General features: G+C 41.3%; 1 protein-coding gene across 1 annotated transcript in view; it reads right to left on the bottom strand.

The window, feature by feature from the left end:
- Positions 1–19163, bottom strand: part of cltca (clathrin, heavy chain a (Hc)) — a 34784-nt gene that overhangs the window by 4574 nt on the left and 11047 nt on the right. Inside the window, exons 2-23 of the mRNA XM_086307746.1 lie at positions 17918–18125; positions 13578–13846; positions 13262–13423; positions 13067–13180; positions 12397–12570; positions 10360–10557; positions 10063–10263; positions 9277–9429; positions 9001–9123; positions 5074–5211; positions 4818–4982; positions 4520–4700; positions 3890–4053; positions 2660–2785; positions 2431–2573; positions 1860–2094; positions 1628–1750; positions 1400–1545; positions 1139–1322; positions 856–1048; positions 471–628; positions 105–377 (exon numbers count right to left, since the gene is read on the bottom strand). Coding sequence (XP_086163872.1) covers positions 105–377; positions 471–628; positions 856–1048; positions 1139–1322; positions 1400–1545; positions 1628–1750; positions 1860–2094; positions 2431–2573; positions 2660–2785; positions 3890–4053; positions 4520–4700; positions 4818–4982; positions 5074–5211; positions 9001–9123; positions 9277–9429; positions 10063–10263; positions 10360–10557; positions 12397–12570; positions 13067–13180; positions 13262–13423; positions 13578–13846; positions 17918–18125 — 3831 coding nt within the window. The remainder of the gene's footprint in view (positions 1–104; positions 378–470; positions 629–855; positions 1049–1138; positions 1323–1399; positions 1546–1627; positions 1751–1859; positions 2095–2430; positions 2574–2659; positions 2786–3889; positions 4054–4519; positions 4701–4817; positions 4983–5073; positions 5212–9000; positions 9124–9276; positions 9430–10062; positions 10264–10359; positions 10558–12396; positions 12571–13066; positions 13181–13261; positions 13424–13577; positions 13847–17917; positions 18126–19163) is intronic.

Below are 19163 nucleotides of genomic sequence, written 5' to 3'. Positions count from 1 at the left end.
TTTTGGGCTAAGCTACGAGAGCTGCACACCTCAAAATCATTATGCCAGATTTCAAACTTCTGAATTTATTTTAAGGACAATAATGCTTCTCATCGATCTCTTACTTGGTAGTAGTTAATCAGCTCCTCCAGCTCATCGGCGTGCACTACGATATGGAGACCACACATCTGCGCCAGTCTGAACTCCTGTCCATCCACACAGGCAAAGCACACCTCTTTCCAGGTGCGGGTGCTGTTGGCCTTACGGGCGCCGTCCACAGCAGCCTGGTACTCTCCGAGGTGCACCAGGGTTGAAGCCAGACGACCAAAGTTGGAAACGTTGTTGTACAACAGTTTAGCGGCCTCATACATTTTCTCATCATAGCAGCGGTCACCAACCTAAAGCAAATAAAAAGTACAATAAACATTATTTCATCGATGACCCGTCGGCTCGTCAGAGCGTGAGTGACTCTGCGTGAGAGTGAGCTCAACCTGTTGGATGTGAGCATTATTGGGCCCATTGATGAACTCCTCAAGTTCAGCAAGGCGGTTGGTTTTGGCCAAAGCAAAGATCAGCTCGGTCTCTACGTAGGATTCGCGGGCCTTCTTACGAGCCATCTGCAGGAATTTGACCAAGTCCTCCCAGTTACCTGCAACATATTTACATTAATGAGGCTGTTGCTCTGTTTTCACAGTAATCCTTTCATATCTGCTGCACAAGCAAAGCTACTGCACAGGCTGCCATCTAAGACCCGATAACACAGTCGATGTAATTGATTGATTGATTAATTAATTGCTTTCAATTAAAGTGGCACGAGCACACAACTAACAGCCTTCACTAAAACCTGCTCTAATTTAGTGAGACCATTCTGCGTACCACTCGTATCAGCAGCCTGTACCACCTCCATGTATGCAGAGGGGTCGTCAGCCTTGATGTAGGAATCAATGGCTTCCTTAACAAGGCCCTTCTGCAGCTGAGCCTTGGCCAGCTGGCTCCACACAGCGGGCTCATTGCAGCGCTCTGCAAACTCATAGGCTCGGTCCAAGTTGCCAATATGCTCGATCAGCACCTGTGGGGCAGGAGGCAGACAGGAAGTATTATCAAACCTTCTTCAGGTAATACGATTATTTGTCCAAGTGTCGAGAAAATAAGAAGAGACCTGCACAGCAGAGGTGTTGACATCAAACTTTTTAAAGATGGCAAAGGCCTCCTCAAAGAGCTCATTACTGATGGCAATGTTTGCGATGTCAGGGGCATCATAGTTATCTAGCCTGCTGATATATTCCATCACTCGAGTACGGTCAGCCTTGATGGCCGTCAAGATCAACAGGTTCTGCAGATTTCTGTGGGAGAAAGAAAAAGATCAGGATTTCTGTGCAGTTTTAAAATAATCGGGATGAACAGTACAGCACTACAGCACCTGTGTTCACTGAAGACTGAGTTATCCAACACAATCTTCTCCAGCAGCTCAATGAGCTCGTTGGGCAAGTCAGCAGTCATGAAAGCCTTGACTGTGACCGAAACCTCCTCTGGGTCCTGGGTTTCTGACAGTGCTGTCTGCACCACCTGACAGCACAAAGTAAGTAAGTTTAGAGAAGCAGTGCTGGCGGGCAGGGAGATTAAAAACCCACAGAACTTGTGTGCGTACCTGATCAATAAGTGGTCGCCTGTAGGGATTGGTCTCCAGCAGTACGCTGGCCCACAGGTCAGGGTCTCTGCGTCGTACAAGGTAGCGAGACAAGCTTTTGAAGAGGGAGTTCTCATTGCAGACCTGATGGAAGAAAGAAAGAATTACAGTGCTTTGTGCTACAGTTAAGTTCACAACAACAGAACTGGATTGGCTGAAACTTGGACTGGTGGCATCAAATCATCTTGCTCACATTGATCAGCTCCTGGTCACACTGTCCTCTCTCATAAGCTACACATGCCAAATGGGGGTCTCTCTTCTCACAGTACTTTCCCACCACACGGCTGTCATAGTAAGGGTTTTCCCTCAGGAAGCGTTCAGGGTTGTTGTTGCTGTCAATGTAGATCTTGGCCAGAGCATTGTGGGTTGCTGGCTCTTCACAGCCTTCATGGATACGAGACTCGAGCCAGGGCAGGAGCAGCTTCAGCCTGCAAGGACAGCGGACGTCAGAACTATCCCTGGCTGCGTATACAGCTTTGACGCTTGGGTCAAATCTAGTTTCAGTAAGCTGTAAACGATGAGTAATACAATTATACAAATATAAATCATATATATGTATATATAAATTTTTATTTCAAATGATTAAAAAAAGTTATTTGACAAAAGCCAGCTCCAAAAGAAGCCGTAAACATCTGCATCACAGTTTCCCTCCTGATATTCACTCATTAACGTCCATACAGCTCCCTGAATTACACTGAAGAATAAGTGTCAGGTAAAAATTAATTATGTTTTAGAAAATAACATAAGTTGAATGTGTGCAGCACCTGTTCCTCTTTTCCACCTCAGCGACCAGTTCATCCGTGGAAAACTGTCCTCTGACAACCAGGATCAGACTCTTGATGACATCCTCAGAGCAGTCCACATCTAAGAGGCCACCAACCACCACAGGCAGACGGCTCGGATTTACCTAAGCAAAGATTTCACAATAAATCTCTCCTTGATCTGTGAATGAACCGTGCTCTGAAAACTAAATGTCTCTGTGTTGACTCTTACCTTCTGAACATAGATCTCAATGTATTTCTGCAGGTTGTTGCGGTACAGGTAGAGGACCAGGTCGTGGACAAAGTCGAAACGGTCACAGACGATGATGAGTGGGAGCTGGTCAGTTAGTTTGGCTTCCTGTGCATCACAGAGTAATGGGGAAGAGAGTGTAGTCAGTGAATCTGTACACAGTCGAATGTTTAGATTGGTTTGGTTTCTGCCCTCTATAATTATAATCACCAAAAAAATGTCTGTTATTTAAAAGTATCAGGACTTAATCAGTTAAAAAACCACATAGAAACAAAATCAAGCGTCTTGGCTTTGTTAGCTAGGGAGGCTAAAGGGATGGTCAAACTATTGAAAACAACGTGTGTGTTTCGCACTAAAGAACAATAAACTTCCTTCATACTAATAAGCAGAGATGCCAGTTCTCACTAAGCAGTACTGAAACACTGCTGCCATCCACAGGATTTAAAAAACAAAACTGGGATTGTGCATCTTGACACGACTATCCAACAACATGCTGCACTAGAAAAAAAGCTCCTTACAAGATTACACACAACACAAACCGACACTTTCTGTGTTTAAATGTGAAGTAAAGGAGCCTAACACGGTCACCGTTACCTGCACACGCGAGAGCCAATGAATGACTACGACTACGTAAAGTTAATAGATCAGTGGCTACACATAGATACACCCCAGCAGGTGTATGGACTGTGGTGTATAAACATATACGCCTCCATACAAATCCCAGTTTCAATCATGTGTCTGAAAATAATGGGAAAGGGGTGAAAGAAAAGCAGGGAATGAATCCTGCACTGTGGGGAGGAATAGATTTACCTGATACATGTCCTGCCATTCCAAAGACAACAGAGGAAAAGGACAAAAGATAATTGACTGCCATCAGGACTGCTGGTTGAACAATTTGCAACAAATACAGGTAAACTGTCAATGTGTGCAGCTTGGCTTTTCTATAAAATATAAAGACAGACTATGCACTGTAAGCAACGTCTGATTATAAAATAGAGATTTCAGGAGAGTTTAAACTTTTGATCAACCCAACATTAAATTCATAAAACTACTGATAAAGTTCTGACAGCGTTACAGGTTACAAACAAGCACCAGTAGGAACCAACTGAGAAATAACGGGCGAGGGTAAAAGAATAACAAAAATTAAAAGAGTCAAAGTCATAAAAGCTGCTTGTGTCAGTGTTTGATCGCTCCAGTCATCCCTGTCACTACCTTGAGGAAGTTCTTGACACGCTCAGGATCGTAGCAGTTGCTCTCTCTGCAGATCCTTTCCACCTCTTTGATCTGGCCCGTCTTGCAGGCAGCTTGGATGTATTTGAAGTGAACTTCAGGATCCTGACTGAAGTTTACAATAGAGCCCAGGAAATAGAACAAACCTGAGGGGAACACACAGTTAAAATTAAGCTTCAAATGGGATCCATGTGGATAGGGACATTGCTGACATTAAAATATTGTTCTTCCCCAATTAGTTTACCTATTAGTACCTACTCAGATCGTCTCGTTTTCCCTGATAATCGAGTACCATCTAAAATGCTTGTCCCTTATTACTGGGTTTCAAAAAGGGCAATTTTGATGTTGGTGAAGGAGATGCTTTCATGACTCATTGTGTAATGCCACTGACTAGCCAAGCAGTGGCATGTAGTCTGCTGACGTCACACATTCAGATTGCTTGGAACCCCGGTCAAGTAGGTATTAAAGAAGTACCTGGTAGCAGGTACTACCATCTAATGGAAAACCCTAAAAACCATGTTGAGCAGTAGGTACAAGTGAGCTATTTGTATTGGCTGGATTATGGATTACTGATATAATAAAGAATGTTAACAATGAATTTTTATGTCTCACCTTCAAAGCTCTTGAAGGACTCAAAGAGTTCAGTGAGAGCCTGTGTGGTGAGCTGTTCATGGTACTTGGACGCCACCTGGACGCAGATCTGCAGGTTCTGGCGGATGTTAGCTGAGAGCATGGCCCTGAGGCACTCCAGAGAATCTTCCACTGACAATGAGCCAAAGTAGTTCACCAACCACTGGAGGTTGTGTGGGGGGGAAAAAAAGTTAATTCAGAGGCTGTACAATCTACAGCAAGCAATGACACATTTGCCAGATGGGAAAACACTTTGACTGTGTAGGTAAGTGAAGCCTACCTCTGGGTTGAGCAGGTGTGTGTGCACCACAGCACGCTTGATGTCATACAGGTCAGTGTAGTGCTCGAGTGCTCTTTGCAGGAGTCCAGCTTTCTCACACAGCTGGGCAATGTGGGCACGATCATAGTTGGTGAACATCTGGTTGCCCAGGATTGCATCAGCAACCTACACCATGAGACGAATCATTAGAAAACAGTGATTCATGCTTAACAAATGGATTCATTTCATTCTTTCAAGTGTGTGCATATTGGTCTACCTGTGGTGCATGCATGAGGTTCATCTCCAGCAGGCGAGTCTGGAGAGGTCCTTCTGAGGGTCTGTTGTTTTTCAGGGCATCCAGAAGGAATGATGTGCACTGCTGAATCAGGTTGTACTCCATAAACACATCCACAATCTGGACAAAAACAGAACCACAGGTAAGAAATAAACCAAAAATTAGACTACACTTGTACAGCTGAGAAGTATTAAAAAAAACAACAAAAAAGGCCTGTTTGTATCAAATATGGTAGCACTTATTTACTGCAGCTTTCACCTTTGATATAAACCCAACATTCTTGTCAGCAGTCTAATGTTCGGCACCACTTAAAGGATTAAATGTGAGGAATGCAGCCCACACAGTTCTCTAAAGCTTTTAGACAAGTTGCAATGACAAGTGAAAGTTGTCTGAATACAGTAACTGTTTAAAAAAAAAAAAAAAAGCCTGCCTGTGATGCAATGATTTGTGTTCCTATCAGCTGCTCTGTTGCACTTTAGGAACACGAGCTGTGTCAGCGGTTGACATTTGCAGCACGGAGGTTATGCACAGGCAGGAAGTAAAGGAAGAGGTGAATTTCCTTTATACCATGTGAAAGGCAAGATTTAGAAACATAAACGTGTGCTCAAACTTGTTCAGTGTTTTCCACCATTATAAACTAGTATATTATATACTTATTAGGGATGGACCGATCGATATTACGTATCGCTCCGATACTGACCTAATTTACTGGATCGGATATCGGAGAGAAATAAAAAAATGTAGCCCGATCCATTAAATATCAAAAAAGCACCTCACAAAACTTGCGACACGGCGTAACTCAGCTCATAACCGTAGCACGTCGGACCAGTACACGTCATGTGATAGAGCGGCTGTGGCGTGCGAGACCTGTCGGCGGTCTGGTTGAGCATAGGGCTGGGCGATATGACCCAAAATTCATATCTCGATATTTTTTACCTGGACGGCGATATAAGATATATATCTCGATATTTTTTTTTAAAAGCCATAAAGTAAGAACAAAAAGAGAGTTCTTAGTCAAAGCTGTGTCCCAGATGTCACACAGGCACTTTTATTAACATAGAGCAGATGTACATAAAATTTACTCAAAAATAAATTATGAGCATTTATTAAATAATAATGCTCCATAAATAAAAGAAAACAATGTTGTTTTTGTGCATAACAAAAAGCTCACAATTGTGCAGTCAAAATGTAAACTAAAAGACGCTGAGCACAATAACAAAGACAGATTTCACAGCTGCTCTGTTCCCAACTTCTACTCTGTGACTGACAGCATTGAGTTTGAAATCCTCTTCGTAACCACGTCTCTGAACAGGTGCCATTTATGGTCCTTATACACAGTAGGGTAATATTACGTTGAAGCACAGTACGTATCACTCCGCGAAGGCTCCTCGGTAGCTGTAATGCTCCGACAATCCATCAAGCGGTGAAGCACCGTAGCTTACCAAAGTCGTAATAAAACATTTTTGACAGATTGCTGAGCGCCGTGTTCCACATAAAATCGGTTCACGGCCATCAAACACAACCAAAATTCATACATAAGGTGCGCTGTCAACTTTTGAGAAAATGCAAGGATTTTAGGCCGCGCAGCGCCTCTGGGCTGCATGGCGTTAGCGTGGTTAGCTCGTTAGCGTGGTTAGCTAGCTAACACGTTGACGGCGTCCAGCCCCACGCACGGGGCGATGTGCAGTAACTCGTTAACAGAGATTTGCCGTGTCCATCTTGTCGCTTCCTGCAGGTGAAGCGATGGGGGAGGAGGGGGAGTTGTGTTCAGTGAAGGAGGGGCGAGGCCGAGTAAAGTTGCGTAAAGACAAAAGTGGACGAAAGAGAGGCAAACTTGCGGCTCCACAAGTATAATTATAACGTAACATAGACTATATCGATATAAAAGATATTGTCAGATCTTATATCTCGTATAAAAATATATCGATATTTTTTAAAAACTCGATATATCGCCCAGCTCTAGTTGAGCATTTAGAGCCTCGCTACCAAACCAGCATTTCATCTCTGAGGAAGGTATCCCAGAGAGAAGAAAGCAAGTGTGTAAGTTCATCTCTGAATGTTTGTAAAGCATTCCCGATATATGGAGCGACTGCCTCTCTCTCCCTCTCCTTCAATCATGAAACTGATCAATGATCAGCTGATCGGCTTTTCTGTCGCGAGGCCGTCTCTCTTTGTTTTTGGCCCACTTTGCACCAGAAAGAGGAAACCAGCGGCTGAACAACAGCAGCACATTGAAGCTTGATAAGCTGTTGTTAGACTGTATTTAATATTACTTTCTACACCAGGATCTTTTTCTACAGCTGACCTAACTGTGCAGGGGCGGATCTAGCAAAGTTTAGCCAGGGGGGCCAGCAGGGCATGAACAGGGAAAAGGGGGCACAAAGACATACTTTTCTTTCTTATTCTCATTTAAAATGTTGAGCTTTTAATAAATAATTATCTGAATCTTACACCCAAAGTTTTAATCTGGTGTAAAATGTATAGAAGTCCATTACTGTATATAGTAACTGTTAAGTCTAATATACTCTAGTAAGCTATAGTACTTTGTCCTTTGGGAACCATCTGTGCAGTCTGCAGCTCTGTAGAAGAAAGATGTTGAATCTATTTAATTAGTGTAGAAAAATAATTTATTTCTGTGCTTTTTATTTTTAAACACGTGCATTAAATTATGGTTGATTACGTCGATTAAGTATCACGAGGCGGAGGGTGGGGGGTGGTTTCCTATTATTTTTGCTGGGAGTTTGCAACCCTATTAGTTTGGTTGCTTAATATTTCTGCTAAATACTCTTTAAAATACCAGAATAGGGAGGATGGAGCAGGTTTAAGTTTATTTGCTCATTATTGCTGAACTATGAAATATTTTGGGTGCAGTGTATTTTTTGCATACAGGTATAACAGAATAGCTTTAGTGGGTTTTTTTAAACTTGAGTATGAACAAAATATTTAAAAAAAAAAAACAACAGTTTTATTGATTAAAAAATACAATATATCAGAGTCATATCGGTATCGGCAGATATCCAAATTTATGATATCGGTATTGGACATAAAAAAGTGGTGTCGTGCCATCTCTAATACTTATGCTCAATAAACTTATTCAGTGTTTTCCACACTGAAGTAGGCAGGCATAAGTATATGACACAATAATAAACACCAAATAGTATTTTTTTTTTTTAAGTTGTCATTTCTGCCTAACAGAATGATGACATCCTTTTCAATTTACTACTGAAACACCCGTGCCTTTATTTTGAAAGTTCAGCTAATGCTACCCAGCTACCCTTCTTGTCCTGCACTCCTTGCTGTGTGGCCGGGTTGTTGTTGTAGTGGTCCTCAATGTCTTTCTCAGGCCATCCCAGAGAGGCTCTGGTTCTGTGGCCAAATACAGCTAACTCCACCTTCTTGAACTGCAGCTGGTGACAGCAGTCCTTGTTGCTCTGAGGCTAGCTAGAGAAACACTGACCAGAACCTGCGGCAGCCAGAGAACCGCTTAATGTGCCCCTAACACTGAGATCACGGAGGCTCCAGAGCACAACAACGACTATTGTCCTTTGTATTGGTCAGTTGTTTATTTGTTACCAAGTACTTGACAAATAAACATGAAAACAACATTAAGCGTGTTTTATTCATTCACTCACTTAAGAAAGCACATGCTTCTCTAACTTCACACATATACGGTTTGCAGCTATGCCTACTGCAAATAAAGTCTGCATTGTAGCTGTAAACTCATTCTGCACTTAAAAATTCTATTTGTTTACATTCTGGGACAATTTCAGGCTGACTTGTTAATCACAGAGAAAGTGATAATTAAGTGACCTCAAGGTCACATAACACAATTTCAAAATAAAATAACTGTTGGACTACTGTATCAAAAATAAAAACATACTGCATCACTACATATCCTTCATATCCTACCTGTGTAATGTCAGCCAGTGGCTCTTCATCTTGGACTAGCATCTGTGCGAACTGCAGGCCCTGTTCTGGATTGATCCGCATCACATTCCTGAGCAGAAAGATCCAGTCTGGTGTGTAGCCGACCTGGAACAAAGAAAGAAAATGCTACAATAACCAACAAGCTCTCTCCACTCCACTTAATGGTCAGAACCAATTTCATTAAACTAGATTAAAAAATAAATAAAATCCAGAGTACAGATAATTAAAAGTAATGGCCAAATGCAATCTTAGACATACCTTTTTGGCGTACAGGACAATCTTAGGAAACTGACCAGTCTCTGCAAAGCACTGAATGACCTTGTTGGGAACGTTGGCCCTCAGGTACACACTGAGAGCCAAGGTAGGATCCACCGCCTTCACCAAGTCACCCAGTTCTTCAGAACACTCCAACTGGAATACACAAGAAGCATCAGACGTTTAAGAGAGACAATTATGAAAAACAACAACAACCAAAAAAAAACATTGTTTAAATGCAAATAATAAATGTATGACAATAAAAAAATCTTAACACTGTTTCAGTAAAAGGACTAGATGTTACAATCCCTGACAATGCACTGCTTCAAATAAAGTCTTGAGGGATGGCTGAGGAAAGGCAGAAACTTTACCAGCGGGACACATTGTTGTGTGCCTTCACGGGCTGTTTCGGTCTTTTATCACAAGCTGTTCTGCCGGATTTTAGTTTCTTTTTACCTTCCTTGGTTAGGTTTAGGGATTAGAGATCTGATCTAGATTATAGTATTAACACTTTGATGGACTTCTCTAAGACTGTTGGGATTGGTTCTCCACTGATATAGAAAATATAGCAAATATTAAGTGAATGAAAATCAACTCAAATGCATAATTCACTTTTTTCTTAACCATGGAGAATTTGTAGATTCAAAGTTTCTGAAGGGGACTTCCTAAATTCCTTGCATATCACGTGATCCTGCTTGATCCAAGATAACAGGCAAGTTGTGTAAACATAACAGGCAGCTCAGGAAGAGCGACTTCCTGCGAGCTGGCGCTTAGATGGATGTACAGTACCTTGTCTTCCTTCAACCACTTTTCCAAAAGCTGCTTTCGCCCCTGCTGGAGGACAGGCCTGCAAAGCTCCAGGGACTCAAACTTATTGAGCTGACCCTGGTCTAACAGGATACCAAAGTACTGCAGCAAGGGGGAGGTTTGGCCAGGCTGAGTGGGAACACTCTGGAAACGACGGATGGTATCTGGAGTGCGCAGGATGCCCTGAGTGAAGAAATGTCAGCAGAATATGAGAAAAGCCATAAAGCAATGATAAAAGACAAAACGGGCAGTAAAAGACCATGGAAGTCACTAATGTACCTTTGGTGCATTAGCAGCAACCTTGGCGGCCTCGGAGTAGTTGCCAGCAGCAAACAGGTTGTTGAACTTGCGTGCAAACAGCTCTTCGGCTCCCGTGAGGTTGTTGCGGACAGCTAAGCGGAGAGCCAGATCTGGATTCTGCAGCACGTTGGTGATGTAGGGAATGATGTTTTCCTCTTCCACACAGACAGACAGAACCTGTGCCACAGGAAAAGACATTTTTAAAGTCAAAGTCAATCTGTGAAGTTTATGTCAGGCATGTGGAACAGATTCACAGATTTGGTCAAATACACAATGAAACGTTGATTGGAAAAACAGTCTTTTGTACTTTAACTCATCTTAGATACATTATGACCACAGAGGCATGATTCAATACACTTTTGTCAGGTAACCAAAAATAAATAAATCAGTAGTCAAGATGTTAAATTTAAGTATGTGCAATGAAATTAAACTCCGTCTAGCACTGGGATATGGGTGCTGAATGCAAATGTTATTTTAGTGGCTCAGTGTAACACAGGGCTTGTGTGTGAAGTCTGGCAACTACTCAAGCAGGATCACTTACTATAATGTTACTGGACTAAATGGAAGTAATGTGGAAATGTAAATACATGAAAATAAACAAAAAAGAAGGAAAAGGAGTTTAACAAAAGGTTTCCTAGTGTTCATCCTGTGTTCTGCTCAGTGCGCACTACATGTGTCCAGAGGAGAGTACGCTTGTAGAGGCTGATATTAAAGTCCGATAATTACTATCATGAGGGAGACCAGCCTGCACACTAAGCCCAGGGTGGCCTAACATTTTGTTCCTAAATGCTAGGAAAAAAATATCAAGTATCAAGTGATAAACCTAGTTGAGACAGATCCACCAAGAACAAATAGCAAAGCTCATTTCAGGCAGACACTACCGAGAGGATCTACACTGACAGAGAGCACCAGGATGTGCTTCCCACTCTGCATCACACGCTGATGGGACATGGGCCTTTTTCCACCCGTACTCTGTCATTTAAATTCTCCATGTTACCTCCTCCACCCCTGTCGGGTTTCTGTGCAGCAGTTCAGTGCTACACCTATAATCAATGCATGTCACTGACAGGCCAGGATACTCTCCTCATGCACTCACTGATTTTACATTCATGAGATCAATATCTTAGCACTGTATGATAATGTAATGTTTTCCCACCTGAAATGTTTACGAGGTAATAATGATGTTTTTCTACTCCCCGACATTTCCATAAAAATATGGTTATGTTGATTTAACCGCCCCCGGTGAACATTATGCTGCTAGTCTAGTTGAGACCAATTTTCCTTTCACCTGGCTACTTGATGGAAGTATATAGCACTGGAGTAATTTATTACTCAGTATCCAATTACTAATTTTGCTGGTAACCAACCCAGTTAACCAGAATCAGTAAGTGGCGCAGACAGCGGCCTATTCTCTCTCAGATCACTGTCTCTGTGTGCTTGTGACACACACACACACACACACACACACACACACACAAGCACACTCACGCACACACACACACACTGCTCTGGCAGACTGTGAGATCTGTCACAGTCTGAGATCAGCTTTCCTCTCTGCGCTCAATTATTCATGTGGTGTGTGGCCTGGCTGGATCATTATTCATCAGCTAGCTGTATCCAGTTCTCTTCTCTGGTTCTGCTTCAGAAAAGCAGTAAGACGCAACAGTCGCTGCTTTCTGTTTGTGAAACACTACACCTTGGATTATTTATAATGACTCCTGGCAAAGTGAACCTGCCTGATGACAGACAAACAAAGAGATGCTGCTGTCAGCTGATGTTTGTTGTTGCCCAGCGTCATATTTGCTGGATATTACTAGGACTAGAGATGAAACAAGATTTAAATAGTAAAATTGAACTATAAATTAAGATGTTATGATATATTATATACAGATTTTTAGGAAACTGAGTGGAAAATATACGGTTGCACGTTCCGTTTCGACATGAACAAGACAGCAACTCCAGGCATCACTTTAATTTCCATGAGCAGTTAGAATTAGCACATCGTGACATTCTTACCTGCCCCTTCCTGTTGACCCCAATGATGCCTGAGGTGGCCTCATGTGGAGCGGTGACAAAGATGGTCTCTCCACTGATGCGGTTCATGTAGATGCAGGTGCCAGTCTCCAAGTCATAGAGATGGATGTAGCCATATTTGGTAATCAGGAAAACCACATTGTGCTTTGAGCTTATCTGTCAAAAACCAATTTAGTGATGTTACATAAAGCTGTGCATTGCTATCTGAAACATCACCAAAACAGTACCTACTCAAAGTGTATTTCTGAGTTCAGTGAGAGGTCAGGGATGTCTACAGAAATCAGAGACTTGCTTTTGAAAGTGTGGGTTTCATGTGTGTAAGATACACGGATGACCAGCCATGATGAAAAATATGGGCCTACCAGCAAATAAGATGACATTTAGCAACCATAGTGGCTGATGTTTGTTGTACATCACTATTTGGTGGACAAGTGGTCTGGTGGTTAAGCACCTGGAGACAACTGTTATTGTGATTTGGCGCTCTATAAAGTTATTCTAACAGAGATTTCCTTGTCAGTAAAAGAAATTATGAACAATTAAAAAACAAAAACATCACCACACATCAGCCAAACTGGTCTTTTAAAACACTGATAAACTGCAGTTTTGCCAACCTAGTACTACCTTTCATGCTACTGATGTCACACAAACATACCTGCATGGCTACAGGGAAGTCATTCTGGGCTTCTGGAGGGAAGAAGACATCCACTGCTTTCTTAGGAAATGGCTGGTTACCAGTTGGTGGGGTTCCCACTTCAATGATGTGCAACTATGATGAGGACAAAACATTTGTAACAAAACCATACGAGAGAAATCACTTTTCACAATTATGTTTGTAAAAACCAGTCACCTTCCCTCCAGCCTGGCCTCTGACAGCAAAGCAGAACAGAGTTGACTCTTCTGCATTCCCTTCTATCTTAAACTGGGCGAAGCTGGCAGCATGGCCTTCAATGGGCTGAGAAACTTTTCTCTCAACAGAGTACAGCTGCATGGCTCCCACCACTCGATTTTGCTGAAAGAAAAAACAAACCCCCCCAGAATGAAAGATATAAACATGCATAAGGTAACTATGACCGCATATTCCTTGTGACTGACATGCTTCGACCATAGATTACGAACCTTGGCTTTGTTTTTTGTTAAACCAGAACACATGCAGAACAAACTACCTGAGCTGAGATGCCGATGAGCAGGAGCCACTTCTGCTTGGCATCAGTGCGGTAGTTGATGATCTGGCAGCCTGCCAGGCTAGAGTGCCGGTCAAAGACTTTCACGGGCTGTGAGTCACCCTCCATGCTCCAATGGTAGACGGCATTGTCAGTCACAAGTGCAACTGTGTTAAGAGAGATCCACTTCCAAAAGGTAACATCGTCGGTCATGGTGTGCGCCTTCATCTTGCTCTTCATCTCAATGTTAAAGATCTGAAGAGTTTTGGCAGCTACAAGGGGGAGAAACAGGGCAGGAACCAGGCCACAGGAGAATGTTATAGCTCACGATAAGAGCGAGTCCGTGCACACAGAGAGACGCACACAAAAACCTCCCATAGGAAAAGAAGCACACCATTTCTTTTTTTAAAGAGACAAGAAATTTGAAATGTTGTTTTGATGGCACAGAGGTCATCAAGCAACAATGCCACAACTGATAAGATGAAAAACATCGAACAAGCTGCATTTTGCAATTTTTGTCATATGTAGTGAGAGAAAAAAAAAAAAAGGAGAATGTGAATTAGGGCTGCTCGATTATGGCAAAAATGATAATCACGATTATTTTCACTGAAATTGAGATCACGATTATTTGACGATATTTATTTAACCCTTTAAGACCTACTATAGAACCAAGTCCACCAGAGCTTATATTATTTTTTTACATGCTGTAGTGCCATTTGTGGGAGCATTTCAAGTTGCTATACATCAATACAACTGTTATAGCCCATATTTTAATAATATGTATGCATTAAGTCCATAGTAATTACATAAATTGCAAAAAAGTGCAATAAACTACAAAAAAAATTGAAAATCGCTTTTGTTTTGTTTACATATATTTCTACTTGGAGAAATTTAAGAGGTTTATCCCTCAAAACTTTAAATACAATAAAGTTGCAAAAAATAGTTTACAACAACAGGAAATTTATTTTGAGTGTCTTCATAGTTTTATTTTGGAGATACAGCAATTTTTATATACTGCAGGAAAAACAAAAAACAATCCTATGATGCAAATTTGCAAAGAAAACAGCAGGTGCATCATTTCACTGTGGGAAGTGTTACGAACAGCTGATAGGAACGGCAAAGCGTGTTTCTGGAATATTATGTTTTTGTTCCTGCAAGCGCTTTTTATGCAATCTTTGCAAAGCTATATGTGGAACGAAACCGTGACCGAGGACAAGCTGATGGCATCAGATGTAAGTACAACTCCTCCGGTTTCATATGCAAAACAAATTATTGCGCTAGCTTACACGGTTCAGGTTCTACAGGGATTTAACAGTAGTTACGCAAAACGGAGCGTGCTGCTCTGACCGGCTTTAAAGGGTTAACAATGACTTTAAAAAAATAATATAAAATAGTGTGCAACACCACTGAAGTTTTTTTTTTTTTTTTTAAACTCTCTTTTCAACCAACGGCAGTCACTCTCCAAATAACTTCTGCTTAGCTTTCCGAGCTTCCCTCGGGTCCTCTTAATCAGCGGTCTCCAACCTTTTTTGCGCCACGGACGGTTTATGCCCGACAATATTTTCACGGACCGGCCTTTAAGGTGTCGCGGATAAATGAGGGAGGGGCTAATAATCGGCTCAGTCATTTTTAATGATCGTTGAAAGCCCAGATCGTAATCGTGATTAAAATTCGATTAATTGAGCAGCCCTAATGTGAATTTATTTCCAGAATACAAAAGGTGCGATAGGCTCGACGTGAACTTAAGTGCATACAAATTCATAATTTAAACCAAATGGTGCATCAATGTAGGAAGCCAATAAAAACACTTCTGCTTACTGCCACTGACTGCATGAAGAATTATCAACATGAATACAATTATTGAGAAAGGTCATTTTCCACGTGTGACAAAATTAATGAAGGATTAGAGGTGCCGACTGTCACCGAATGGTTCGATACATGCCTACCTCTTTCTTAGTACAAGTCATTCTAGATTAGAGGACACAGACTAGTGAGTACGGTGTTGTGAATATTAAATAGTGTGCTAAAAATAATAAATATTTGGAATGTTTCAAACATATTTGAAACAATTAGAAGAAAGTTCACTCACCTGCATTTTCTGTATTATTAGTTGGGGTTAATTTGAGAAGCTAAAGCTTTACTAAGAAGCAGTGTGACTTCTTCACTTTTTACCTTGTGTCAGAAAAGCGAAGACCAATGCATCAGCCAAACCGTGAAGATTATTTTGCCATTACTAAGCCAAAGTACAATAAGCAGATTGGTAAATGGACCACTTGCAGCAGTAGCAGCCAAATTTCAAAGAGCATGCAATATTTGAAATTCAATCATGATTAGCGTCTGGCGGTGTGTGTGTACGTGTGTGTTTTGTGGTCAACCTTAGGTTACATGGAGGAGTTAACGCTCAAACTGTGTCACAAGACGAGGTCAACTAAGCATCTTCACTATGGGACTGAACAAGAAAGAGCTACACTGGCCTTACACTGCAAAAATACAAGGCAACAGTTTGCATCTGCTGCGCTCTATATACTGTTGTGCTTCCTGTTCCTGTACATATATAGCTCCTGTTTGCTGTGATAAGGTGCTTTAAGCATTTTTATGAACTGCCTTAAAAAACGGACACCAGTTCCCTCAATAAATAAATCACTGATACCGTGTGTTTTTTTCCACACATGAATAGTGGGCAATGTGGAGGGACTCATGTTGACACATTGTCCACAGGTGCACCATCACACATGCAACACAACAGGAGAAAATCTGAGTCATACATGTTATCCCTACTGGAAATTCACTTGATTTAGACAAGACTATTGGCTGGACCTGAGTGAGCAAGAGGCAGGACCCAAAACACCCACATGCTCATTGTGCAATCACCAAACAAGTACCTGTTTCATGATATGGGCGCAGGCAGCTGTCTAAGCTTAGTGAGTGAGACACTCACATTCTTACAAGCATCTCCATCAGGCATGAACCTGAACAAAACCAGGGCTGCAGCATGTGTGTGAAATGACCAAGTCGTGACATAATATCACTGAGAACACAGGGACAAAGCTTTGCCCCCCCCAAAAAAACCAAAATTGCTTTGCTCACAAAATCTTTAAAAAGGTGCATAAGTAAGCTCATGGACTAAACACGTGAGGATACTCAAGGTTTCTGAGCTCTTGGATAAGCTACCACAGTAAACTTATGAGTATAATTTTATCATTTCCACACCCTGACAAGCAAGCCTTACAGATTACTCTTCATTCTATGTTGTGACCCAATTCAATCCTCATCAGGCACTACACGTGACAGAGTAATGTCCCATTAGGACCATGTGAAGTAAAGTCAGTGCTGATGACAGGTGGCATTAGACTTCTCGCACAGATTACAAGATAAATTCCTGTGCTCTCTGGTCTTGTAACAAACTGTAATATTTAGTTCTTATTACAGCGAACAATTAATAAAAATTATTAAGCATAGCTTTGAGACAAATGAAGAAAGTTAATTACAACATAACACAGATGGAAGAGGACATGAATTTCAAACGGAAACCAAGAAATGCAAATTAAAATGAAATCATTTTACCCACAGTATTATCACACTTGCAACAGGTTCTAAATCACTTGTACATAAAACAAAAATGATGAAATGCCAGCAAGCCGTAAAACTGTGAAAGCTAAATCCTGTTTACAGAATATTGGCTGAATTTCAAGAATGCACTAAAACTTGGTTAAACATGTGTGTAAAGAATACTTAAACCTAGCCCATTAGTGCTGAGGCTCTAAGAGCAAACAAACTCTACAGTAGTCTCTATGCTTCAAATGGATATTCAGCTTATAAATGTTGCTTTAAACAGGATTTTACTTCCACAATGAAGTAGTTAAATTTCAACTCACCGTCTGCAAACACATAAGAAAGCAGTAAAGGAAAAAAAAATAAGAGAAGACAAAAACAAAAACAACAAAAAAGTCAAAGCAATCATGGATGCTGGACAAAAAGAATAAAAAATATCCCATTCTGAGTATTTACAGGACAAATGTTTTGAGGAAGAAAAAAAACAAAAACATACATGTTGGCCATTAAAAACTAATCCACAATGGAAAACTAAAGTAGCTGGATGTGTATGGACATAAATAAGTGAAAATAATTCATAATATTCTTAAAATTTTAAATGGATAACATGTTGCTATATAGAAGAAAAACATGTCCTAATGAAATGCTGTAAGTCCCTTACAAGTGGTTAGTTAACGTTTGTGTTAAACCCTGATATTTAACACACAGGATTTAACACATTTCCCTCTCTCTGTGGTAATGCACTGCACTCAGAGACATGCAGCCTTTGAAATGTAAATAGACTGCCATACCTTTAAGTGCAATGACCTTGCTGGCTGGATTCATGATGGCGCTGTCAGCTGAGATGGGCCTGCGGATAGGTGTGTTGGGGTCGGCCAAGTCGATGATCACCACCTGAGTCTGCTCACCCACCTTCTCACGCACACAGATGAACTTATCAGACTCCATGGTTAGGGTGCTGAAGCCTATGTTGGCCGGATTGATCCCTAAGTTTTGGAGCTAAAAGAAACAAGGGGAAAAAAGCAGAACCATGTGAGCCTGAACAGAACTGGGCAGCAAAAGGTTCGTTAGGTAAATATGAAGATCATCTTGGGAAACAATACGTCACATTGTTCCTGTCACAATTTCAACCTAAGCCTTTGACAAATCTATAGTCAAATTAATGCCAGGAGTTGACCAAACAACAGGGTCCACTAAGAATGTTGGGACTTTAAACTCAGCTACTGTGCACTACCACAGAGAGCGGATGAGTTTGCCATACTGGAGCTAGGCAGCAGTTCTTTGGACACATGTAGTTTTGTACTGGATGTAACAGTTATTGCCTGGCCTGGGTGGAGAGCTAATGCACAGCCAAGTTCTCAAAGTATGGGCCAAAGAGGAAACTGCAACATCATTACATAACACTCAAGTGTCTCTTTAGTCTGACTAACAGGAACTATTCACAGTCTGACATCTCAGAAATTATTATGTTTCACAGGAGCTGGTTTGCCAACACAATATATACCAATATCAGTGCATGAAGAGGATTCTGTCACGTCATATAGACAACCACTGGTGCTTTATTTTGTCCAAGTTTTACCTAAATTAACACCAATTTGAATCCCTGAGGGAAACTCAAGTACATTAGAGCACGCCTTAGCTTTAGCTTCAATTACTTGTAGGTGTTCCATGAAGAGAGAGACAGGACACGTGAAAAAATTAACCTGCATAAAAATAAAGCCTCAGGCTGTGTGTGAAACAATTTGCCGCATGTAACACCAGCAAGTTCTGCAGATCTGCTTACTGACAAAGGCTGGAAACAGGGTATCCTGCCTGCCTTACACAAACCCTGACACAGCAGTACTTGCTGAGGACAGTCAGAGGAGCAATGGGCAAAGCCAGCTCTGAGCGAGAGTATCAAGAAGAAGCAGTTTTCATTGCTTAACTATACGAATAATACTCAACATGAAAAATAAGAAAAAGGCAATTATCAACCACATGCAGCCAACACTGGTATAACGTAAATTTAAAGGAAATGAAACTACAAAAACCATCCCA

This window comes from Aulonocara sp. 'chitande type north' Nkhata Bay, linkage group LG10 (assembly GCF_057382095.1).
Source record: "Aulonocara sp. 'chitande type north' Nkhata Bay isolate Kocher_YH1m ecotype deep benthic linkage group LG10, A_spYH_male_GT1.1, whole genome shotgun sequence".
Lineage (NCBI taxonomy): Eukaryota > Metazoa > Chordata > Actinopteri > Cichliformes > Cichlidae > Aulonocara > Aulonocara sp. 'chitande type north' Nkhata Bay.
Note: the sequence above shows the minus strand (reverse complement) of the source record. Positions and strands in the feature narration are given on the sequence as shown.